Here is a 26,075-nt window from a genome sequence, read left to right as displayed (position 1 = left end):
CAGACAGCAGACCCCCCATGTCATCTGCAGAAAAAATATATTTGCCTGATCTGGCATCCTCATCCTCATCCTCAGAATGGCTATCAATTACCCCATCTTCTGGGGCCTCTGAATCTTCGGTGTCAGATAGGAGAGAGACTCCCTGGCCCTGGAAACTCGTGGCACTGGGGTGGATGAGCTCTCTTGGGAAGAGGGGCCGGCTGCTAAGGGCTCAGGATCCCTATTTTTTAAGGCGTCCTTAAATTCCTTTAATGTGGAGAGCATTTGGGATTGGACAGTTAGGAATTCTTTCATAATCAGGGAAGTTTCCTTTCCTGCCAGCTTTTGTATGCATTTGGCACAAAGAAGTTTGGAGTAATCTGCAGCCAGCTTAACGCTACAGTTACCACACCTCTTGGTTTTGGAAGTGTGTTTTAGGGAGAGATTAGCAGCTTCCCCCTGGGCAGAAACCTCCTCCCCTGTAAGGGGAGAGAAAACAAAATATCACAGTCCATACATACAAGTGTGAGAGGAGGGGGGGGGGGGGAAGGAGAGGACCCAGTCCAATATGCCCCCCTGACATTCTGAGGCAGACTCACCCTTGGTGGTGTCCTCGGCAGCGGCTGCTAGCGAACGATCCTCGCGCTCCATAGCGAAGTCGTGCAGGCACCACTCTCCTCCTTGCTGCAGTGAGAACAGCGAGGAGTCGACGCCGCTGGCGGCCGCCATTTTGGTGAAGACCGGAAGCTTCGTCATCACCGCGCGCCGCCTGTGACGCGGCGTCGACTGCTGGCTCCATTCGAAAATGTCCCCGGGAGGACAGTACACCGGAGCCACGCTGAGGAAGCCCTCACACCCGCCCAGCAGGTAAGGGGTCCTGGAGGAGAGGGAACATGGCCAAATAGGAGTACTGGGATAGCCACTATCCCAGGGATTCCTATAGAAAGGAAAGAAGGGGGGTATTGTTTGCAATCTTCCTCCCCCCCCCTATCACACGGGGAAAACCCCCCGGGACAGGCATTACACCTTTAGCTGAGGCAGGGACGGCCTCCCAGGACCCACTGCTCAGTACCCGGAGGGGGACCACCAGCCCCAGGCCTTAGGTCTGACAAAAAATAACAAACTGTTTCGCTGGTGGGAAACACAATCAATAACTGAGTTGCACGGGGAGGGGCGGGGCTTTTAAACCTCTTTCTGATTGTGTTTCCTGTCAGGTGGAGCCAGTCTACTCTCAAGGTGCCGTCCTGGAAGACGACTTGAGAAAAAGGGATTTTTAATACAGCTTACCTGTAAAATCCTTTTCTTGGAGTACATCACGGGACATAGAGCGGCATATTCATTACTATGTGGGTTATATGGAGTACCTTCAGGTGATGGACACTGGCAATCTTAAACAGGAAGTGCCCCTCCCTATATAACCCCCTCCCATAGGAGGAGTACCTCAGTTTTGTAGCAAGCAGTATGCCTCCCAAAATGTTCCCCATAAGAGGGGTGGGAGCTCTGTGTCCCGTGATGTACTCCAAGAAAAGGATTTTACAGGTAAGCTGTATTAAAAATCCCTTTTTCTCTATCGTACATCACGGGAAACAGAGCGGCATATTCATTACTATGTGGGATGTCCCAAAGCAATGCTTTTAATGAGGGGAGGGAGACATCTTCCCAAGACAAAGGATTTAATTTAGAGGTATACTCAAATAATAATAATAAATCCAACTTAGTCGAGAAAAATTAAACTTAAACTTAATTTTTAACTCAAGGGTGCCCCCGATTCCGAGGGTCTTAATCGCAGCCTGCAGCACTGCCTGCCCAAAGGCTGTATCAGTATTCCTTCTAACGTCCACCTGGTAAAATTTAGTAACGTGTGGACTGAAGACCCGGTTGCCGCCTTGCAAACTTGAGCCATAGAGATCTGATGGTGTGCTGCCCAGGAGGCGCCCATGGCCCTAGTAGAATTAGTCTTTACTGATAAAGGAGGAGGCAACCTCTTCAAGCCGTAGGCCTGAGTGATTCACTGTTTTATCCACCTCAATGGTAGATTTTGCAGCTGCCTGCCCTCTCTTGGGCCCATCCGGACAAATGAACAACACATCTGTTTCTTGAATCTTCTCTATAGCTTTAAGATAGGCCTTCATGGCCCTGACAATATCCAAGGTATGCCGCAACCCTTCCTTTCTGGACGTAGGTTTAGGAAAGAAGGATGGTAGTATCCAATCCTGGTTTTAGACGAACACTGGATATAACCTTTGGTAGGAAGGAAGGATGAGGACGGAAAACCACCCTGTGCTTATGCAGAATAAGATATGGCTCCTTACACGATAAGGCTGCCAACTTTGACACTTTTCTGGCGGAAACAATTGCGACCAGAATTACTAACTTCCTTGTCAGAAAAACCAAAGGAAACTCAGCCAACGGCTCAAAGGGTTATTTCTGCAGAGTTGACCGAACTAGATTCAAGTCCCACAGACAAAGTGGTTACTTAACCGGAGGAAAACAATACGTAAGACCTCCTGTATGAAGGTCTTAACCAGCGAGTGGGTGGCCAGCGGCCTCTGAAACCACACTGACAAAGCTGAAATCTGTCCTTTGATTGTGTTTTAATGCCAGGCCTTTATCCACTCCTAGCTGGAGAAAACTTAACACTCGATCACTGGTATACTTGCAGGAAAGCCATTTCTTGGACTCACACCAGCCTACGTAGGCCTTTCAGACCCTGTAATAAATCACCCTGGAGACCGGCCTTTGTAGCCCTGATCAGGGTAGAGATTACCTGCCTAGACAGCCCTCTACCCCTGAGAGTCAGGGATTCAGCCGCCAGGCCGTCAATTTTAGACGCCGTAATGCAGGGTGAAGGATCGGGCCTTGCGATAGTAGGTCTGGCCGTAGAGGAAGCGTCCAAGGGTCTCCCACTGCCATCTTTAGGATTAGTGAGTACCATGCCCTCCTGGGCCATGCTGGAGCTACCAGGATGACGGGTTTGTGCTCCACCCTGATCCTGCGTAACAGGCGGGGTAGTAACTGTAGTGGGGGAAAGGCATACAGAAGTTTGAACTGATGCCAGGGGCACACCAACGCATCGGTTCCGCAGGCCATCGGGTCCCTTGTCCGGGACATGAACCTATCTAGTCTCTTGTTGAACCTTGATGCCATGACATCTACGTCTGGCACACCCCACTTCTGGCAGATTGTCCGAAAGACCTGGGGATGTAGAGACCATTCCCCCGGCGACAGAGTTTGGCGACTTAGGAAGTCTGCCTGCCGGTTGTCCACTCCGGGAATGAATATTGCCGATATGCAGGGTACATGAGCTTCTGCCCATAGAAAAATTAAGCTCACTTCTCTCTGAGCGGCGCGACTCCTGGTTCCCCCTTGGTGGTTTATATATGCCACAGCTGTGGCATTGTCTGATTGTATCCTCACCGGGGACCCCTGCAATTTGGATGTCCATGCCAGGAGGGCTAGCCGAGCCGCTCTGAGCTCCAGGATATTGATGGGCAGCTGCTTGTCCGCCTCTGCCCAAGTACCTTGGCGAGTGTACCCATCCAAGACCGCTCCCCAGCCTATCAGGCTGGCATCTGTGGTCACTATCTTCCAAGCTATGGGGGTGAAAGATTTTCCCTTTAGCAGATTCTGAGGGTTTAACCACCAACCCAGACTTTGCCGGACTCTTGATGATAGAGTTAAAGGACACTCCAAGGCCTGGGCCTTCTTGCCCCAAGCTGTGAGAATGGCTGCCTGTAGGACGCGAGTATGGCTCTGTGCGTAAGGTACCTCCTCGATAGTGGCCACTAGCTTGCCTAGTAAACGCATACATAGGCGAACAGTTGGTTCTTTTTTGCTTAGAACCAATCGAATCAATTCCGTGATAGCTTTGACCTTTACCAGGGGCAAAAATACCTTCTGCTGAGCCGTGTCTAACCTCATGCCGAGATATTCCAACTGTTTTGAGGGTTGAAATGCTGACTTTTCTTGGTTTAGGACCCAACCGAACCTCTCCAGGTACTGAACCGTTAGGGCTACTGCTCGCTCCAAGCAAGGAGGCGAGTGATCTATGATTAAGAGGTCGTCCAAGTATGCTAGGACTGTGACCCCTTGGATTCTTAGATTGGCTAGAATTGGAGCTAGGACCTTCGTGAATACCCGGTGGGCCGTAGCCAGCCCGAAGGGGAGCGCCACAAATTGGAAGTGACGCTGAGCCACCGTGAAGCGTAAAAATCTTTGATGTGGCTGAAAGATCGGTATATGAAGGTAAGCGTCCTTTATGTCTATAGACGCCAGAAAGTCGTCCTTCTGGAGCGCGGCGGCTGCTGACCGAACGGATTCCATCCGAAATGACTGGACCTTTAGGTAAACATTTAGACTCTTTAGGTCCAAAATTGGTCTGACATCGCCGTTGGGTTTTGGTATGACAAACAAATTGGAGTAGAAACCTAGCCCTTTCTCTTGGGCTGGTACCTCTACTATCACGCCCTGGCGAAGCAGACGATCCAATGCCGCTAGCAACAAGGCCTTTTTTGCTGGATCGTTCGGAACCCTTGATTCCTGGAAATGAGGTGGAGGAAACTTTTGAAACTCTAATCTGTAGCCTGTGGCCACAGATGACTGGACCCATTTGTCGGGGATGTTGGCTTCCCAAACCTCTGCAAAGAGACGAAGCCTTCCCCCCACCCGAGTGAGTGGGGGCGCCCCTTCATAAAGCAGACTTAGGGGCTGGCTTCGTTGGTTTGCGATACCATGGTTTCTTGCCCCCAGGGGCCTGTCCCTGCGACTTAATGTTAAAATTTGATCGCGCAGCAGGCCGTCGATACTGCCTGGGATTTGAGGGTCCCGGAACAGGAGAAAGCTGTCTTTTGAATGCAGGACCCCGGAATTTCCTCTTGACTGGTAAAAGGGTACTTTTGCCACTTGAAATAGTCTGAATGTATTTATCCAGATCCTCTCCGAAGAGACGCCCCCCATGGAAGGGAAAACCTGCCAGGAGTTTTTTGCATGGGGGCTCGGCCGCCCAGTTTTTTAACCATAAGAGTCTCCTCATATGCACTAAAATTAGCGACAAACGAGACGCCTGCTGGATAGAATCCTTTATAGCATCTACCGCAAAGCATAGAGCTCTAGGAATATCAGATAACTCCTCTGCCTGCTGGGCAGGGATGTCTTTAAGCATCTGCTTTGTCTGGTCTTTCAAAGCTTGACAGACTCCGATAGCAGCCACAGCCGGCTGAACCACTGCTCCTGCCGTAGCAAAGGAAGCCTTCAAAAGTGTCTCTAACCGTTTATCGACCGGGTCTTTAAACATTTGTATGTTTTCCACTGGGCAAGTTAATGACTTATTTACACATGAGATGGCTGCGTCCACAGCTGGGAGCGCCCACTTCTTGGAAAACTTCTCTTCCATAGGGTAAATCACAGAAAATCTTTTAGGCGGCAGAAAAATTCTATCTGGCCGTACCCAATCTTGAAAAATCAATTCCTCCAATAGAGGATGGACCGGAAAAACTGCGTTGCTCAAAGGCGCTTTTAAAGAGCCCAAAGAGGAAACTGCCCTAGCCTGAGTTTCTGGTAGGGGCAAGTTAAACGCCAAGCGGACCATGTCTGTCAAAGACTGAACCCACAGACTCTCTGCTTGGGAGGCTGAAAAAGGTTCGTCCACCGTAGACTCCTCAATCTCTGAACCTTCTAGGTTCCGGTCCAATAGATCCTCCTGAAATTCTACTTCCTCTGAAGAGAGAACTTCCGCATCTGAGGATACACATTTAGGTGAAGGGGATCTAGTCCGCTTCTTGCCTGGAAGCCTGCTAGCATGTCCTCCGTGACAAACACAGGGTTGGGTGGATCTGGGCTAGCCTCCGCACCAGACCCCCCTACTGGCTCAACCAAGGCAGCCACCACTGGGTTAACAGGTGGGGAAAGTACTGGCATAGCCTGACTTGTCTCCTCAGAATCCGAGGGGGAACCCTTTTGTTTTTTGACCCCTTTTGTACCTCTCGATCCTGAGCCTTTGGGAGCCATGGTACAATACCGAGGTATCCCTGCTACACCAACTGACAGGCGCAGCCAGGAGATAATTTAGGGGTTTAGGGAACAGCAGTACTACTGATGTCCAAAAACCTGGTGGGGAACCCAGTATGTGCCAGTATTTATTTATTTTTATTTATCTTTTTTCTTTTTTTTTTTTTTTCAAAGAAAAACCTCTTTCTTTTTTTTTTTTTTTTTTGAAAGCACTACTGTTCACCCACACAAAAATTGCTAGTATCCACCTGCTGCATAGGGAATTTCTAGGCTAGACAAAAATAGCTAGTTCTGATTTCCAGAACTGCAATACTTCCCTGCGCCACTGGGTGTCACTGTGTAACAGCCACAGACGCTGCCGCTCTGTGTCCTCCTGGTCCGAGCTCAGCTCTTGAATGAGCTGCATAGCATGGAGGAGGAGAACGCCCCTTCCTCCTATGAGCGTGCAACCCCGCCCCCCCCCCTCGCAACGGCGCGAAAATTTTCTTATAACTCGTGCACGCGCACCCGTTTACAGGGGGGGCCAGGCAGGAGCCATGAGGACGCCGTGGGACCTCCTAGAGGAGAGCGTTTTGAGGCTTTCTGAAGCCCTTCCCAGCTGCCTGTGACACCCAGCCAGGTATGAACACTAGGTAGGTTCAAGACACTTCCTTAGTTCTGGCAAGGTATGGGTCCACAGCCCCCCTTTGCCAACCTAGCGCGCAGCCAGATGTATACAGCAACAGACCAGGGAGATCTAATATTTGGGGAGCACATTCACAGACCATCCTGTCCCTTAAATAGACATAGTGGCCTAACTGCCAATGCTAGAGCATACACAGGCTAACTCCCCCACAGAAATCCCCTGGGGAGCCTGCTGCGAACCAAGTTCCGCAGGCCCCCCTCTTACCTGCTCCATGCCGCAGGACATTGCACAGCAAGTGGTCCAATCTTCTCCCATCTCCGTGGGTAGCGTACTAGACCTTCAGGCCCTGGGGTCCTGGAAGGTACCCACTGTCCTGGGCCCATACAGCACCCTGGCAAACAGGTTTCTTTAGGCACTAAAAAGGCTCTAAGTCCTGGGCCCAGGGTCCAGCTCTCTAGAAGAGAAGCATTATAGGCAAACACCCCCCGCTTGGGGGCCCGGGTACTGTCCACTTTAGCACTGAGGCCGTTGGACAGATCCGGTTAGCCTGCCTTGATCCCAAGGATGCGGAGGCAAAGCTATTCCATGACCAACACCTAAGACACTGGCGAAAAAACTGAGGTACTCCTCCTATGGGAGGGGGTTATATAGGGAGGGGCACTTCCTGTTTAAGATTGCCAGTGTCCATCACCTGAAGGTACTCCATATAACCCACATAGTAATGAATATGCCGCTCTGTGTCCCGTGATGTACGATAGAGAAATTTAACTTTTTGACCTAAAAGCAAAACGCTATGTGTGGCAGAAAACTAACACTGCACATCATCCTGAACACCCCATCCCCACCGTGAAACATGGTGGTGGCAGCATCATGTGGTGGGGATGATTTTCTTCAGCAGGGACAGGGAAGCTGGTCAGAGTTGATGGGAAGATGGATGGAGACAAATACAGGACAATCTTAGAAGGAAACCTGTTAGAGTCTGCAAAAGACCTGAGACTGGGGCGGAGGTTCACCTTCCAGCAGGACAACGACCCTAAACATACAGCCAGAGCTACAATGGAATGGTTTAGATCAAAGCATATTCATGTGTTAGAATGGCCCAGTCACAGTCCAGACCTAAATCTAATTGAAAATCTGTGGGGAGACTTGAAAATTGCTGATCACAGACGCTCTCCATCCAATCTGACAGAACTTGAGATATTTTACAAAGAAGAATGGGGAGAAACGTCCCTCTCTAGATGTGCAAAGCTGGTAGAGACACCCCCAAAAAGACTTGCAGCTGTAATTGTAGAGAAAGGCGGTTCTACAAAGTATTAACACCATACAAATTTTATTTGTAAAAAAATGTATAATTTTCCTTCCACTTCACAATTATGTGTCACTTTGTGTTGGTCTATCACATAAAATCCCAATAAAATACATTTACGTTTTTGGTTGTTAAATGACAAAATGTGGAAAATTTCAAGGGGTATGAATACTTTTTTCAAGGCTCTATATACATTTTAAACATACTGGCCCGGATTCAGAAACGAGTTTCGACAGCGTAACGCCGTCGTAACTCTGGGTGTGCGGGGTCGTATCTATGCGCCTGATTCAAAGAATCAGTTACGCATAGATTTCCCTAAGATCCGACCGGCGTAAGTGTCTTACACCGTCGTATCTTAGGCTGCATATTTACGCTGGCCGCTAGGTGGCGCTTCCGTAGATTTACGCGAGAAATATGCTAATTAGGTAGATACGGCGATTCAGAAACGTACGTCCGGCCGGCGCATTTTTTTACGACGTTTACGTTAGGCTTTTTCCGGCGTAAAGTTACCCCTGCTATATGAGGAGCATCCTATGTTAAAGCGGTGGTTCCGCGGGATATCGATTTTTTTTTTTTACTCTAATCCACAGCTCTTACCTTTACTCCCGCACTAACAGAGTGTCCCAGTCATTAAGCCGTCCTATGCGCTGTAATCCGGTAAATTATATTTTAGATCCTGAGGAGATGGACGTTTCCATCTTACCTGTGGGCATAGTGAAGCCGACAGGGTTTTCTTCCGGGATAGGGCGAATGCTGGCCTCCCAGCATTCACCGCTCGATCCCGCGCATGTGCAGTGTTGACGGCGAGCGTCGCCGTCAACACTACACGATTGCCATAACGGCCAGCGTACTCACGTGACCGGCGAGATCTCGCGCGACTTGAGCGCAGCGCGTCTCCAGAGGAGTCTCTGAAATAGATTGACAGGACGGGGGAGAATGGCCTTACACGCCCATTCCCCGCGGGGGATTTTGATTGACAGGTCGTAAATACGACCTGCAAACGGGTAAGGAGGACTAAAAAAAAAAAAAAAAAAAAATCGTTTAGTCATTCTATTTGCAGCGCATTTGCATAGACAGGATGTTGTTAAACAGGGTGAACCACCGCTTTAAGTATGGACGTCGGGCCAGCATTGAATTTTCCGTCGATTACGTTGTTTGCGTAAGTCGTTTGCGAATAGGGCTGGGCGTAATTTACGTTCACGTCGAAAGCATTGGCTTTTTGCAGGTTAATTTGGAGCATGCGCACTGGGATACGTTCACGGACGGCGCATGCGCCGTTAGCCAAAAACGTAATTTACGTGGGGTCAGCCTTCATTACCATACAACATGCCCACTGCATGGAGAATTTGAATTCCGCAGGCTTACGCCGGACCACATACGCTACGCCGCCTTAACTTAGGGCGCAAGTTCTTTCTGAATACGGAACTTGCGCCCTAACTTACGGCGGCGTAACGTATCTGCGATACGTTACGCCCGCCGATAGATAGGCAATTCTATCTGAATCCGGGCCTAAAAAAGTAGTAATGCTGCCCAATGGATTCAAAACCCAAATGAAAACCAGTGACTTACCAACGGAGATGATCAGATCCCGTCTCAGCACAAAGCCCATGAGCCTTTGGGACTCTCGGGAAACCACAACGGGAAAGCCGCTGTATGTCGTTTCGTTGACTGCCGCCTCGATATCGGCCACCGTCATACTGTCCTGAGTGATGACCGTCAGAGACGGGTCGTTACGCCTTGGACGCATGACATCCATTGCTAATGTCTTATGGCTAAATTCTTCTTTGGCTTCCAGAAAAGGATACCCATTCAAATGGATGTGGGCATCGTAAATACTTTCCCTTCCCAAGGCATCTGCCACCCATTTACTAGTCATGGCCGCAGCCATTAAAGGCACAATGTATTCCAGTCCACCGGTTAATTCAAACATGATTACTACCAGGGAGACGGTCATGCGTGTGGCTCCTCCTGCAATGGATAAAAGTATAAGTTGAACGTTAGAAGCTTCTATCACAAATATTCATATAAATAAAATAAAAAGCAGCAAAGAAAAAAGGTTCCCTGCACTAACCCAAGGAGGAACTTTTGGAACTAAAATGCACAAACATTGGCAAAATAGTTCTACCGAGTCCACGCTTCCCTACAAATCAACATGGCAAAAAAATGCGATTGCTAGGCGTCAGAACAAACAAGGATTTTTTTTATTAAAATGGATTTCCACTTTTTTAATTCTACCCCCTCTACACATTTTAGATACTCACCCATGAAGCGGATCCAGCATTGTCCCGCTGAGATCCTCCTGCCACCAGTCTGTCCCGCACCGACATGTTCTTTCTGACATTAGTGAGAGGCCTGCCGTCTCTTCTGGGTTCAGTGGGCAGGCCTCCCAAAGATGCACTGATAGACCCGCCCCCTTCTCCTTTTCTGAATGAAATGCTATGCCTCCTGGGATATGTGACGTGTATATCCCAGGAGGCACAGTGGGCAATTCACTCTTTTGCACAGAGCAGCCCCAATTCTTTTTTTTCTGAGGTCCCCCGCCGGCGCTCCAGGCCCCCTTTTATCGGCAGGTGCCCCCATGGAAAGCAACTTTCCATGGAGGAACCCTTGCTTGCTCCCTCCCGAGTCCTGTTGATGAGTCCCTCAACACAAGAAAGTGGGAATTGGTCCCGATCCCTGATCCAGTGTCATAGCATTTGATTGACAGAAGCCAATGGCTCCCGCTGCTAACATGCTGCCCAAGTGAGGAGGCAGACAGTGGCTGGAGCCTCTGCTGTAGTGCACATCACTGCAGGAAAGAAAAAGGGGGGGGAGCTGCAGCAGAATAGCCCCCCCCCCCCCCCAATTCTTAGATTGCATGAAGGAGAAAAACCTTAAGGCTTTAGAACTACTTTAAGAGGGTAAAGATCCAATATATATCACTGCTTAAGGGAAGCCTTGGCCAGAATATGAACATGCAAGTATTTAGATTTTCAGAACAAACTAAGTGACCTTTACAACAAGTCCTCACTGACCTTTGCAGTTGCAGGCATTGCGGAGTAATTAATTCTCAACTACCCCTGCTTCACCCTCAGTGACTCAGCAGCTAAGCTCACCCTACTCCCAATTCCCAGCAGCTCAGCCAACACTGCTCCCCAATCTCTGCAGCAACTCTGCAGCTCAGCTCACCCTGCTCCCCATTCTCTGCAGCAACTCTGCAGCTCAGCTCACCCTGCTCCCCATTCTCTGCAGCGACTCAGAAGCTCAGCTTATCCTGCTCCACATTCCCAGCAGCTCAGCTCACCCTGCTCCCCACTCCCAGCAGTGACTCAGCATCTCAGCTCACCCTGCTCCCCACTCCCAGCAGTGACTCAGCATCTCAGCTCACCCTGCTCCCCACTCCCAGCAGCTCAGCTCACCCTGCTCCCCACTCCCAGCAGCTCAGCTCATCCTACTCCCAACAGAGACTCAGCTCTGTTCTGATGGGCATAGCTCTGAGACATCCAGGTAGTGTCAGATCTTGCTGCCACGTCCCCCACTTGCATTCCAATAACCACACTGATAGGCTAACCATTGGGAATGTGCAGAAGGCAAGAATGGGTGGGCAAGATTCAGTACTATGAAGAAGTGACTACCAGAATGGCCATATCTACAGCCTTCTTGAACCTACCTTATACCTGCAGCAGTTTTATGATGCTTCTTCCTTTAACTTTGGTGGCAAACCAAACTTACGACCAGTTAGTACTCTTTGCAACACTCCCAATAGGACGAATAGGGCAAGTTGAGAACAGCACTTACCTAGACAAGCAGCTGCTCCCACCATGGCGTATAGTCCCGGAGTAATGCAGTCGGCTCCTTGGCTACACCATCCCTTGAAGAGGAACCAATCACGGTGGTGGAACGCCAGCTGCTCCATACTGACCCCCATGATTCTTCCCATTATGGCCCCCACAGCCATACTCGGGATGAAGAGACCTGAAGGCACCTACATACAAAGAAATCGATGACGTAACCATATCGTTTTACAAACAGAAATCAAAACACAAAGCGGATTCATCTGATCACCGCTAGTAGAAAGCCGCCATCTATTCAACAAATGACCCCTTACCACCAGAACAGATAAATAATAGAATATACCACCAGTACAGTTCTATGGAGAGAGGGGGAAGGAGGAGATCTGTACAATGCCAATAAGTATAGGGAGCTATTACACTTCTCTGAGCAATAACTAGTAGTAGTTGGACAAAGTCAACTAGACTTTTGATCTGTTATCCTGAAGATATTTCTTATATATAGCTTATCCAAGTGTCTTGCTCAGTTCTAGCGGGTAGTTGTGTGCTTTATTTCTGGAGCGCCGTTTATGACACTCTATTTAGAACTTGTGCGTGTGGCAGATGTGCACACAATTCCTTATGATAGTTCTGTCATTAGACAAGGTAGGTAAACCGTAAAGAGCCTTTCAGAGTAGCTCTGTACCTTGTGATTGTTGTGAACCAGCCACAGTGATCACAAATGAAAACAATAAAATGTCAATAGTTCTTCCCCTTACACCTCTGCTGCAGTTCGCTTCTCCCCCGATCCTTCAGTGCAAGTAACACTGCTCCCACTAACAACAGAAGGGGCACACTGAGCATCAAGAGGGTACACACTGAGAAGGAAAGGGGGCTTACAGGGTTACACAGTGGCTTTGAGGTTAGCACTTCTACCCATCATCATTAGGGTCATGGGTTTCACCACCATCAGGGGCCCTGGTGAAAAAGCAGGCTGGGGCTTAAAGCGGAGTTCCACCCAAAAATGGAACTTATGCTTTAAGTGAAGGTGACCCCCTGACATGCCACATTTGTCATTTTTTTTGGGGGGGGGGGGTACCATCTTTTTAGAGGCATCCAGCTCCCACTTCCTCTCCGGGCTCCGGAAGTAAGTTCACTTTTCCCACTCCATCCCTGCAATCTTCTCGGACACGTCGCAGGTCCCAGAAGATTGCCGCAACATTCACGGCTTGTGCATGCGCAGTGCATGCCTAGCTGTGAAGCCACAGCCGGGCGCCCACAGTAAGAATGCCGGCGCCGTGGAGAGGAGCGGGGCTGCGTACGCCCGCATCGCTGGACCATGGGACAGGCAAGTGTCTGATTATCAAAAGTCAGCAGCTACAAATGTATTTATTTTTTGGCGGAACTCCGCTTTAAGACTCTGCATCCTGGGGAACCCCGGAATGGCGTTTCTACAAGGTCTCACTACCACTGAAACCTGATAGTCTGTTGGAGATTCTTCTGGGTTCTCTGGTTTACCCCCACACTCCTAAGACATGCTGGTAGGTTAAATGGCTCCTTTCTAAACTGGCCCCTAGTATGTATGAATAGGAGTTAGGGACCTTAGATTGTAATTACCATGAGGGAAGGAACTGATGTGAATGTGCAGTATGTAAAGCCCTGCATAAATTGTCAGCACTGTATAAATACTGATCATAATTACCAAGCACCAACGTTATGGGGCACTCACCAACAAATCGCCAGCATTTGGGGGGGGGGCACACACCACTGACTACCACTAATATTACCCGATTTATGCAAAGAAGGGCAGGAGGGGTGGATGGGCGGGCAACTTCTCATGGAGAGTGAAAATTTGTTTTAAAGCGGAGCTCCACCCAAAGATCTCCACTACCACATTTGGCCCTTTTTTTGGGGGGGGGGGGGGGCAGTGGGTCCCTGGTTTTGACAGGTACCCACTTCAACTTCCTGCTTGAATTTGCATGGTGATCTGAGCCAGAGGTTGCCCCCCACCCGCAGTCTTCTAGGACACATCACAGGTCCCACAAAGCAGCAGGACAAGAGGCAGCGCGGCTCGGTCATGTGCAGTAGGAGACTGTACTTCCTATTTCCCTTTACTTGCCGATGCCTGCGATTGAAGAATCGCCTCGGGTGAGGACATCAGTATTTTTATTTTTTACACATTATGTTTGCTTAGAGCAGTGAATTATATTGCTATAAGCAAGCATTTTACTGAATGAAAAACAGAGAGAGGGGGAGAGCCCCATAATGTTCAATGTTAGGGCCTTTTCACACGTACGGACAAACGGTCCGTTTATTACAAGTCCGTTTACGGACTTGTAATGTATCCCTATGGGATTGCAGACGTTAGCGGATGATGCATCCGCTAACGTCCGCAACCATCCGCGTCCGCAAAGATCCGCTTTTGCGGACGGAAGAAAACCCTATTTTTCTTCCGTCCGGCGGAACGGATCGGATGAATACGGACAGACGGTCCGTCTTCATCCGATTCCCCATAGGGGAGAGCGGAGGAGAGACAGGGCGGTCCCTGCACTGTGTGCGGGGACCGCCCTGTCCGCCGACAGCTCAGCGGGGATTACGGAGGAATCCCCGCTGAGCCAAACGGGCTAACGGAGCGGATCAATACGGATCCCCTCCGTGTGAAAGAGCCCTAAGACAAGGCATAAGGCAGACAAAACTGATTCATTCAGGTTTGTTTTGTTGTGATTAGCTGTGATTGGCCACAGCTGATCACATGGCACAGATGTGCTGTGATTGGCCCAGTCAGTACCATGTGATCACTGTAACCAATCACAGCTAGCAACACAATTGTACACAATAGATCCGATGAAAGGAAGCCATCCATTGTTTACAACATGTGACCTGTTGCAATTGGTTACAGCGGTGACATGGCCCCGGCAGCGGGCCGGTACAGTGATCAGTCATCGGCTGTGTCAACCGGTGACAGATCGAGCTGCCGTGCATCATATAACGTCCACCTGGATCGACGAGCGTCCCGCCCAGCCATCATTTCGCTGTAGCCTGGGGGGGGGGGGGGGGGGGGAATGGTTCAAAGTTCTGAAGCCCTGGGAGGGGGCAGGAGGAGTATCAATCATATGATCACTGTAATTGGCTGACACAGTGATCAAATGATCAGGAGCTGGTCCCTTAGGATACTGATCGTTGGCACTCAACACAGAAACATAGGCCACCCAGCAACGCATATGCGTGGTAAAGCCCACCCTTCTGCCCCCCCCCCCCCCCGCATGTGTGTTACATGGGTGGCAACAGATGAAAGAACAGCTGTTAGAAAGTCACATACAAATAGCATACCACCCCACCACCCCTTACCTTGATACCGAATGTGAAGATGGTGATGACGGCTTTAAATATTAATGCCAACGACAGCTGCCACAAGGCAGTGTAGACTCCGCTACCGGCTGATCGGTCAGGCAGGTTCCCGACATTCGTACTATTGAAGTCATTACGGTAATCGCAAAGTTTGGATGAGTCCAGCAACCCGCAGTCATTGAAAAGCTCAGAGATCAGTTCGCTAGAACTCGTTCGAGTGTACTCGTTGGGAAACGCTATAACCGCTGTGATGGCCGTGACCGCCAAGACCTCCGTCACCGGATAGTGGCCCAGCTTCGTGGTCTTCCTTCGACGGCACCAAGCGATGTTCCCCCTGATGAAGAAGGCGCCCCACAGACCTCCAAATATCCCAAGGAGGATGAACGGGACAAGTTCAACCAGATGCCAGGGAGTGTGAAACTCCACATAAAACAGGACTAGGCGGCTGTTTCCGAAGGGATTAATGGAGCGCAACGTGAAAGCTGCTACCAACGCAGCGAAGAACGACCTCCAAAGTGTCTTCAGGGGAAAATAATAGCTCACCTACAAGAAAAATAAAGGCTGTAAACACAGTAAAGTCAATGTGGACAAACATGTAAAGGGATGCCGTTGCAAGACTATTCAACATCAATCTTCCAATAACATTATATGAGCATTTAAGGTAGATTGGGCATATTATTTACAAGATAGTGGATGAAACAGGCACGTAGCAGGTAAGTGTGTCCAGGAGATGTTCCAGTGGCAGGGCAGTCCCAGTCTGTGATGGTAAAGCTTCCAGGGAAGTCCACGAGATAACAGCCGACTTGTGCTGTGAATGTTCAGAGGACACAATAGTGCTGGAGCCTGGGGATGACGTCAGAGGAAGCGAGACAGAAACCAGCATGGAACACAAACAGGAAGTAGACAGGAAGTGTGTCAGAGGCGGGACGCGTTTCGGAACAGCTCATTGGTTCCTTCTTCAGCCAGTGACGATGGTTCCATAAGAGCTAGACTTCTAGTCTATGTGTTGTAATGGGGGCGGGACTTGTGGACAGCAATCGAATAGAAAGCAACACAGTGTTTTAGCAGCAGAGCGCTGCCAAATGACGATACACTGTTTACACACACAGATACAAATTTAAATAAAAAATAATAAAAAAATAAAAATAAAAATAACAATGGAACAAAAAAAAAAAAAGGAAAGAAGGAGGACCATAACTGGACAGAATAATGAGACAGAATCTGTATACTACTTTTTGCTCAGTCTGCATACTCATTTTTTGTTGGGGAAAAACTGATGTATGGCATAAATAATAAACATAATCTATTTTTGACAATATTAACCACTTAAGACCCGGACCTTTTGGCAGCTAAAGGACCCGGCCAGTTTTTGCGATTCGGCACTGCGTCGATTTAACTGACAATTGCGCGGTCGTGCGACGTGGCTCCCAAACAAAATTGGCCTCCTTTTTTTCCCACAAATAGAGCTTTCTTTTGGTGGTATTTGATCACCTTTGCGGTTTCTATTTTTTTCGCTATAAACAAAAATAGAGCGACCATTTTGAAAAAAATGCAATATTTTTTACTTTTTTCTATAATAAATATCCCCCAAAAATCTATAAAACATTTTTTTTTCCTCAGTTTAGGCCGATACGTATTCTTCTACCTATTTTTGGTAAAAAAAAAAAATCGCAATAAGCATTTATCGATTGGTTTGCGCAAAATTTATAGCGTTTACAAAAAAGGGGATAGTTTTATTGCATTTTTATTATTATTATTATTTTTACTACTAATGGCGGCGATCAGTGATTTTTTTCGTGACTGCGACATTATGGCGGACACTTCGGACAATTGACACATTTTTGGGACCACTGTCATTTTCACAGCAAAAAATGCATTAAAAATGCATTGTTTACTGTGAAAATGACAATTGCAGTATGACCTCATCTGTGTTTTTAACTGTAGGGGGGTGTGGCTGTAGGTGTGACATCATTGATTGTGTGTCCCTATATTAGGGAACACACGATCGATGATGGCGCCACAGTGAAGAACGGGAAAGCTGTGTTTACACACACACCTCTCCCCTTTCTTCAGCTCCGGGGACCGATCGCGGGACTCCAGCGGCGATCGGGTCCGCGAGTCCCGCGGCTTCGGAACGGGTCGCGTGCACGCGCCCGCGACCCAACGGCTGGGCTTAAAGAGCCACGTACATGTACGTGGATGTGCCCAGCCGTGCCATTCTGCCGACGTATATCGGCGTGAAGGGGTCCTTAAGTGGTTAAAATCCATATAAATTACAGTTAAAACAGGGGAATTATTATCAGTTATTATTTTTATCTGTGTGTGTAAACCGTGTATAGTCATTTGGCAGCGCTCTGCTGCTAAAACACTGTGTTGCTTTCTATTTGATTGCTGTCCACAAGTGCCGCCCCCATTACAACACAGACGAAACCAATGAGCTGTTCCGAAACGCGTCCCGCCTCTATGACACACTTCCTGTTTGTGTTCCATGCTGGTTTCTGTCTCACTTCCTCCGATGTCATCCCCAGGCTCCAGCGTTATTGCGTCCTCTGAACATTCACAGCACAAGTCGGCTGTTATCTCGTGGACTTCCCTGGAAGCTTTACTATCACAGACTGGGACTGCCCTGCCACTGGAACATCTCCTGGACGCACTTACCTGCTACATGCCTGTTTCATCCACTATCTTGTAAGTGTTTTTAACCCCTTTAGGGGATATTAAAAGTTTTATATTTCTGCACTTAGGCGCCTTGTTTTGTTTTTCGGTTTCCATTAGAGATTGCTCGTCTCCCCGAGTGTTGCCTAAATTTAGGGTGTGAAGATTTTCTACCCTCTCCAAACACAGACTTTATCTGTCAGGATTCAAATGCTTGGAGCGTCCTGGATACACACATTTTCCTAGGCATATTATTTACCTGTAGAAGCCTCCCTTGTGTACATATCCAAAAGCCAAGAGACTGCTGCTGTGCACCACCTTCTTGGAAGTGATGTCAGCAGCTGCAGCAAACTCAGAGTTTATATATAAAAAAAAAAAAAGAGAGGGAGCACCAACCTTACCTTGGTAAACCAATTACTGGTAAAACTCACAAACAATTGGAAATCACAACTCATCAAAGGCAATATTGCTTGATCCACTGCACGTGCTCCTTAGCTCAGGAAGATGCCACCTGAATCTATACTGGCTTACACGTTCCGAGAGGTATCAGGCTCTGATGAAGTGGACATACCCTCGAAAAACTCAGGCGTCACCTGGCTCTGATAAATAGGGGATGCCCCTCGAAACATGTATAATTCACCTGGCTCCAATGAAGGGAAATACCCCTTTGCAACACACAAGCTTCACCTGGCTCTGATGAAAAAGGGGATACCCCTGGAAACACACAAGCTGTATCTGGCTCTGATGAAGGGCGGATAGCCCCCTGAAAACATATAAAGCTTCCCCTGGCTCTGATGAAGAGGGGATACCCCTGAAAACATGCAAGCTTCAGGTCGATCTAATGAAGGGGGAAACCCCTCAAAACACATTAGCTTCACATGGCTCTGATAAAGGGAGATATACTCCTTGAATCACGCAAGCTTCACCTGGCTCTGATGAATAGGGGATACCCTTTGAAACCCATAAGATTCACCTGGCTCTGATGAAGAGGTGATACCCCTTAAAACTTGTAAGCTGAATAGATCTAGCTGGGGTCTTCCTAAGGCTAGGAGCACATGCAGTAGATGATTTTGGAGGATCTTGTAATTCAGTCATTTTTGAGTATACAAGAGGGGGATACCCCTAAAAACACGTATGCTTCACCTGGTTCTGATGAAGAAGGGAAACCCCTGGAAACATGTAAGCTTCACCTGGTTTTGGTCAAGAGGAAAAATCCCTCAAAACCCGTAAGCTTTACCTGGCTCTGATGAAGAGGGGACACCCCTGGAAACATGCAAGCTTCACCTGGCTCTGATAAATAGGGGATACCCCTGGAAACACGCAAGCTTCACCTGACTCTGATTAAGAGGGGATACCCTTTGGAACAAAATGTAATTTTCACCAGGCCCTGATGAAGGGGGATACCCCTGAAAATATGTACGCTTCACCTGGCTCTGATGAAGGGGGGGACCTCTCGAAACATGCAAGCTTCACCTTGCTCTGATAAAGGGAGATATACTCTTTGAAACACGTTTCACTTGGCTGTAATGAATAGGGGATACCCTTTGAAACACGTAAGCTTGACCTGGCTCTGATATAGAGGAGATACCCCTGGTAACTGTAGTGATATAATTTGATTGGTCGTCTCTGATCTACATCCCGTCTTTCAGAGTGACAGGTAATTGTCACTCCAGCCGGAGTCACTAATTAGTATGCATCCTTGCATACTAATAAGCTCCCTCTAATAAGTAATTAGATTACATGTGGCCTGAGTAATTGTTTGATTGGTTTGATGTGTAAAAATGGACCCATCCTGTCTTTTTGCATATTGACAATAGACAAGCCTATTTTGATGTGCAACATGTAATTACAGGTTACTGAAATCTGGCCTGGTCAATTTTGGACTTACAATATATAATACAATACACACACACACACACACACACACACACACATATATATATATATACACACAGGGGAGGGCTGGCAGCCTTAGGCCTGGGGGGCAAGTCCAGTCAAATGGCCCATAGAGTGTGGAAAAGTGATGGATCGAGGAAAACAGTCTAAGATTTTTCATGATCACAAGAGTCCGCACAGAGGCCCCCCTTACATCAGAGTCCGCACAGAGGCCCCCCTTACATCAGAGTCCGCACAGAGGCCCCCCTTACATCAGAGTCCGCACAGAGGCCCCCCTTACATCAGAGTCCGCACAGAGGCCCCCCTTATATTAGAGTCCGCACAGAGCCTCCCCTTACATCAGAGTCCTCGTGTCTGTGTAGAGAGAGAAGGATGTCAGGGGATGGAGGCTGAGCTATGTGTAAGACGAGACATAGCTCAGCTCTGCAGCCATCTACCTCGGAGCTGACACAGGCACGGCTGCACAGTGGGAGGTGAGCAGCGGCCATGACCTGTGTTAACAGAGCTCCAGCAGGCATATTCCTGCTCTGCAAAAACAGCATTTGGTAGTGGCGGCCGGTGGCTGTGCATAGTGTCACCAGCCCGGGAGGAGATTTCCACCCTGCCCCCCCTGCCAGCCCTCCCCTATATATATATATATATATATATATATATATATATATATATATCTCTCAACATTCCACATATATTACAACATATATTACAACAGTAACGTGTAAGCTTCCCCTGGCTCTGATGCAGAGGTGATACCCTTGGAACCATGTAAGCTTTCATCTGGCTGATGAAGAGGGGAGGCCCTTGGAAACTCGTAAGCCAAATAGAACCAGGTGGTGTTTTCCAGAGCCTAGGAGCACGTGTGCAGTAGATCCAGCAACATTGTCTTTGATGAGTTTTTGATTCACAGTGGTGCGTATACATCCATTATGTTTTTTTATCAATAAATGTTTTACTAAGGTAATGTGCAAGGCTGGGGGACCCTCTGTGTTTTTTGCATTTGTACTATGATATCAGAGCATCCCCAGCCCTTTCACACGTAGGGACAAACGGTCCGTTTATTACAAGTCCGTTTACGGACTTGTAATGTATCCCTATGGGATTGCAGACGTTAGCGGATGATGCATCCGCTAACGTCAGCAACCATCCGCGTCCGCAAAGATCCGCTTTTGTGGACGGAAGAAAACCCTATTTTTCTTCTGTCCGGCCCGTATTCATCCGAATCCCCATAGGGGAGAGCGGAGGAAAGACAGGGCGGTCTCTGCACAGTGTGTGGGGTCCGCCGACAGCTCACCGGGGATTTACGGAGGATCCCCGCTGAGCCAAACGGGCTAGCGGAGCAGATCAATTAAGGATCCGCTCCGTGTAAAAGAGACCTAAGAGGGCAGCAAACCATGGCGATCTCCTTTCAGACTTAAAGCGAGTGAGAATCATCGGGGTCTGGACACCACATCTGTGCGCAGGAGTTTTTTTTTATGGTTTACATAAAAGGTTATGTAGGGAGGGGGGGGTGGAGGAGCTGGGCCAACACAGTCAGTAATTAGATACTCCCAAAAGAAAAGAAAGTTATGATGTGCACGGAAGGAGGGGGCGGTGCTAGGGATCCGACTCTTTTGAAGCTGTCAAATTTCATGACAAGTCCACAGGGACATTGCAAATGAACAAAAAGAATTTGTGGAAAGAAAAAACAATGCAAAGGAATTTAATATAATTTGATTTTTATGTGCTTTTACCTGCAAGTTTTTATGTTGGCGATAGGGTCTCTTTAAACTTGTGTTACAGTGCCTTGAAAAAGTATTCATACCCCTTGAAATTTTGCAGACCAAAAAAAAAGGTATGTAGATAAAAATGAAAAAATACCTAGATCAAGGTTTGATCTAGGTCAGTGCCAGGGTTTGTGTTTGGGAAGAGGTCGGGGTCAGTACTTTTTTTTGTAGTATGTTTTTAGTATCCGTGTGTTTTCGGTAGGGAAAAAAAGCAAAAGCAAAATGTGCAGTATTGTTTTTTGGGCTGTACTACAGGTACAAGCAACAACATACACGACGTGTGGTATCACTGCGTTCATCAGGAGTAGGGGAATCCAATGATAGGTTATGGTAGAAGCAAGAAATATACAGCTAAATTTTAATTACATTTTTTTATTTATTTTTTTACTATTTTGGACCAGTTTTCCCTTTGATAATAAAAAAAAAAAAAAAAAAAAAAAATGATATATAGTGGTGTTGTAGAGGAGGGGTTATGAAGGCGAGGAGCCGTTTTGGAGGCGAGGAGGGGTTATGGAGGTGAGGAGGAGCAGTTTTGAAGGAGGAGGGGTTTTGGAGGTGAGGAGGAGGGGTTATGGAGGTGAGGAGGAGCAGTTTTGAAGGAGGAGGGGTTTTGGAGGTGAGGAGGAGGGGTTATGAATGCGAGGAAGGAGGAGATAATGAGGAATAGGTTATGGAGGTGAGAAATGGGAAGTAGATGATAAGGTGGGGCAATGGAGAGGGGAGGAGGCTAGAAGGAGTTTGAGTTTTTTTTTTTTTAAGCGGAGGAGTTGTTGTGGGGGTTGTTTAGGGGGAGGAGTTATGCTGATGAGGAGGGATTGATGGATTTATGAAAATGAGGAGAGGGGGCTTATGGAAGTGAAAAAAGGTTATGGTAATAAGAGGAGTAGTTATCTCAATGAGGAGGGGGAGGAGAGGTCTGTGTTCTCTGTAATCCATCAGAAATGATGTAGGCAGGGCTGACACCACATACTTAGGAATTCAAAGCTGTGTTGTCACGTCATAGAGGTAGGTAGGAGCACACAGTATTTCTGGCCCATCAAAAGTTTTTTCTGTACCTGCAGCATAGTTCAAGGGATGAAATAAAATGGGGAAATGTGCATATATTGCAGACAATGGGCAAAATATGTTTGTTTTTTTTATTTCACACTTTAAAAATGAAATTACCTCCTCCAGACTGAAAAGGACTCCTCCGATGGGAGCACCAAAGGCCACCGACACTCCGGCAGCAGCTGCAGCAGATAGCACCTGGTTTTTAAGAAAAAATAAAAAAGTGTCACCAATAATCAAAATGTACAAAAGGCAAATGTACTAACCGTGTATAGCAGTTGAAGATCTTCAGACACAGAATTATATACACTGCTCAAAAAATAATAGTTAAGGAACACTTTTTAATTAGAGTATAGCATCAAGTTTATGAAACTCCTGGGAAATTGATCTGGTAACAGAGGGGGAGGGGAGTATATAGCGGGGGAGGGGTGTACACAGAGGGGGAGGGGTGTACACAGATCGGGGGAGGGGTGTACACAGATCGGGGGAGGGGTGTACACAGAGGGGGGAGAGGGGTGTACACAGAGGGGGTTGTAAATGAGTTTCAGCTGCTTTGGTTTTAATAAAATGAACAACAGGTGCACTAGATGGGCAATGAGACGACCTCCAAAACAGGAATGGTTTTATAGGTGGAGGCCACTGACAATTTTTTCCGCCTACTCCTCTTTTCTGACTGTTTTTCGATAGTTTTGCATTTGGCTAGGGTCAGTGTAACTACTGGTAGCACGAGGCTATACCTGGACCCTATAAAAGGTTGCACAGGAAGTCCACCTCCTTCAGGATGGCACATCAGTACCTGCCAATGGCAGAAGGTTTGCCGTGTCTCCCACCACAGTCTCAGGAGCATGGAGGAGATTCCAGGAGACAGGCAGTTACTCTAGGAGAGCTGGACAGAGCCGTAGAAGGTCCTTAACCCATCAGCAGGACTGGTATCTATCTGTTCCTTTGTGCAAGGAGGAACAGGATGAGCTCTGCCAGAGTTGAGCTGCACAATTAATCGTTAAAAAATCGTGATCGCGATTCAACCCCCCCGACGATCTCCAATGCAGAGTTTGTCGATTCTTTCATATAACAAGTGGAGAGACTTATCTGCTCACTCAGCTGTCAAAAGAAAATATCCGGACAGTCTGTCAAGTTTTTAACCACTTAACGACCGCCGCATGTATATATACGTCCACAGAATGGCACGTACAGGCATATGGGCGTACCTGTACGTCCCTGCCTTTCCGCGGGTCGGGGGTCCGATCGGGCCCCCCCCCCCCCCCCCGGTACATGCGGCGGTCGGTTCTTCCGTGGGAGCGATCGGGGATGAGCTGCCGCCTCGCGATCGCTCCCCGGAGCTGAAGAATGGGGAGAGCCGTATGTAAACATGGCTTCCCCGTGCTTCACTGTGGCGCTGCATCGATCGTGTGATCCCTTTTATAGGGAGACACAATCGATGACGTCAGACCTACAGCCACATCCCCCTACAGTTGTAAACACACACTAGGTGAAACATAACTCCTTCAGCGCCCCCTGTGGTTAACTCCCAAACTGCAACTATCATTTTCACAGTAAACAATGCAATTTAAATGCATTTTTTGCTGTGAAAATGACAATGGTCCCAAAAATGTGTCAAAATTGTCCGAAGTGTCCGCCATTATGTCGCAGTCACGAAAAAAAAAAAAAACGCTGATCGCCGCCATTAGTAGTAAAAAAAAATTTAAACAATAAAAATGCAATAAAACTATCCCCTATTTTGTAAACGCTATACATTTTGTGCAAACCAACCGATAAACGATTATTGCGATTTTTTTTACTAAAAATATGTAGAAGAATACGTATCGGCCTAAACTGAGGAAAAAAAATGTTTTTTTATATATTTTTGGGGGGTATTTATTATAGAAAAAAGTAAAAAATATTGAATTTTTTTCAAAACTGTCACTCTATTTTTGTTTATAGCGCAAACAATAGAAACCGCAGAGGTGATCAAATACCACCAAAAGAAAGCTCTATTTGTAGGAAAAAAAGGACGTCAATTTTGTTTGGGAGCCACGTCGCACGACCGCGCAATTGTCTGTTAAAGCGATGCAGTGCCGAATCGCAAAACCTGGCCTGGGCCTTTAGCTGCATATTGGTCCGGGGATTAAGTGGTTAAACAGGAAACATTGTAACCAATGCTTAGGGACCTTTCACACGTACGGATCCTGTGAGGGATGAACATGGACCGTCTGTCCGTGTTCATCCGATCCGATGACAGATGGAAAAATAGGATTTTCCTCCGTCTGCAGAAACAGAGCATAGCGGACACCTAGGAGATCGGATGTTCATCCACAATCCCATAGGGATAAATGTTTGTCCGTTTTTCATCTGAAAATGGATGGATGAAAAACGGACATACGGTTCGCATGTGTGAAAGAGCCCTTGAAAAGGGATAAACTTCTGTGTGTAAAGAAAAAAAATTCGGGCAGTCTGCAAAGTTTGTAACAACATGAAACGTTGTTACCAACTTCCTTCTTAGAGGAAACTTCTGTTTGTAAATGCAGGAAGTTTAACCACTTAAAGTACAAATCTTTTTCTGACATTTGTTTAACCACTTAGAACCCGGACCTTTATGCAGGTAAAAGGACCTGGCCAGTTTTTGCGATTCGCCACTGCGTCGCTTTTGACAATTGCGCGGTCGCAATTAGGCTGAGATGATGTCATCAGTCTGCTGCATGCAGGAGCAGGGATTTCCTCAGTCTCTTCTCCTCCAATGATCAGACTGCAACTTCCAAGGACTGCGCAAGCATCAGGATTTATATGACGGTGTCATCCCTGAGCTGAGATCAGTCAGTTCAAGATGTAGATAGTAAACTCTCTCCTGTCTACAAAATCGTCACAATTTGAGGTCCATATTTAACGATGGACATGGGGAAGCATGAAAAAAAAAAAAAAATTCAAACGTTGCAAGGTTTACCTCTCTTCTCTTGGCTTCATTTTTACGGTACTTGGTGAAAAGGTGGCACAGGATGTTCCCACAGCAGCAGGCCACGTGAATAAGGGGTCCTTCCTTCCCCAGGCTCAGGCCGGATGATACAGCCAGCACCAGGGTCATGGTCTTGATCATCAGCGTCCACTTGCCCAAGTATCCTCGGATTATAAAACCGCTCAATATTGTCTTAATCTAAAAAGGCAAAGAACATGCAAACAAATCAGAGCGGCAACTTGTTGGCTTTGGGTTGAAGCCCCGCCCACTATTCTCCTGACAAGAAGAGCACCATTACTGGCCACTCATTGGATAAGGAGGCAATGGTTGGGGCTTATTCCCAAAGGATAGGAACCTAAAGCAGAACTAAAGACATATTTAAAAATCTTATGGGCAAAAGATCCACATGTCCCAAAGTCCTACAGACCTCATTTCCTTGACTTTAACCACTTGACCTCCGGAAGATTTACCCCCCCCCCTTCATGACCAAGCTATTTTTTGCAATACGTCGCTCCCACTGATACCAACAATCGGACACTACTTCTCCCTCTGACACCAATGATGGGACACTATTCCTCCCACTGACACCAACAATGGGACACTATTCCTCCCACTGACACCAACGATGGGACACTATTCCTCCCACTGACATCAATGATGGGACACTATTCGTACCAATGATACCAATGACAGGGCTCTATTCCTCCCACTGACACCAACAATGGGACACCATTCTTCCCACTGACACCAATGATGG

The 26,075-nt window shown here is 47.6% G+C and overlaps 1 protein-coding gene across 3 annotated transcripts in view; it reads right to left on the bottom strand.

Annotated features, from left to right (window-relative positions):
- CLCN5 (chloride voltage-gated channel 5) overlaps nucleotides 1-26,075 on the bottom strand; it is an 84,558-nt gene that overhangs the window by 13,936 nt on the left and 44,547 nt on the right. For all 3 annotated transcript variants that reach the window (XM_040322833.1, XM_040322834.1, XM_040322835.1), the window contains 5 exons: nucleotides 25,310-25,516; nucleotides 22,489-22,569; nucleotides 15,014-15,556; nucleotides 11,694-11,880; nucleotides 9,486-9,884 (listed from right to left, as the gene is read on the bottom strand). In XM_040322833.1, the coding sequence (XP_040178767.1) occupies nucleotides 9,486-9,884; nucleotides 11,694-11,880; nucleotides 15,014-15,556; nucleotides 22,489-22,569; nucleotides 25,310-25,516 (1,417 nt within the window). The remainder of the gene's footprint in view (nucleotides 1-9,485; nucleotides 9,885-11,693; nucleotides 11,881-15,013; nucleotides 15,557-22,488; nucleotides 22,570-25,309; nucleotides 25,517-26,075) is intronic.

Source organism: Rana temporaria, chromosome 9 (assembly GCF_905171775.1).
Source record: "Rana temporaria chromosome 9, aRanTem1.1, whole genome shotgun sequence".
Taxonomy (NCBI): Eukaryota; Metazoa; Chordata; class Amphibia; order Anura; family Ranidae; genus Rana; species Rana temporaria.
This window is presented reverse-complemented; position numbering and strand designations above follow the sequence as displayed.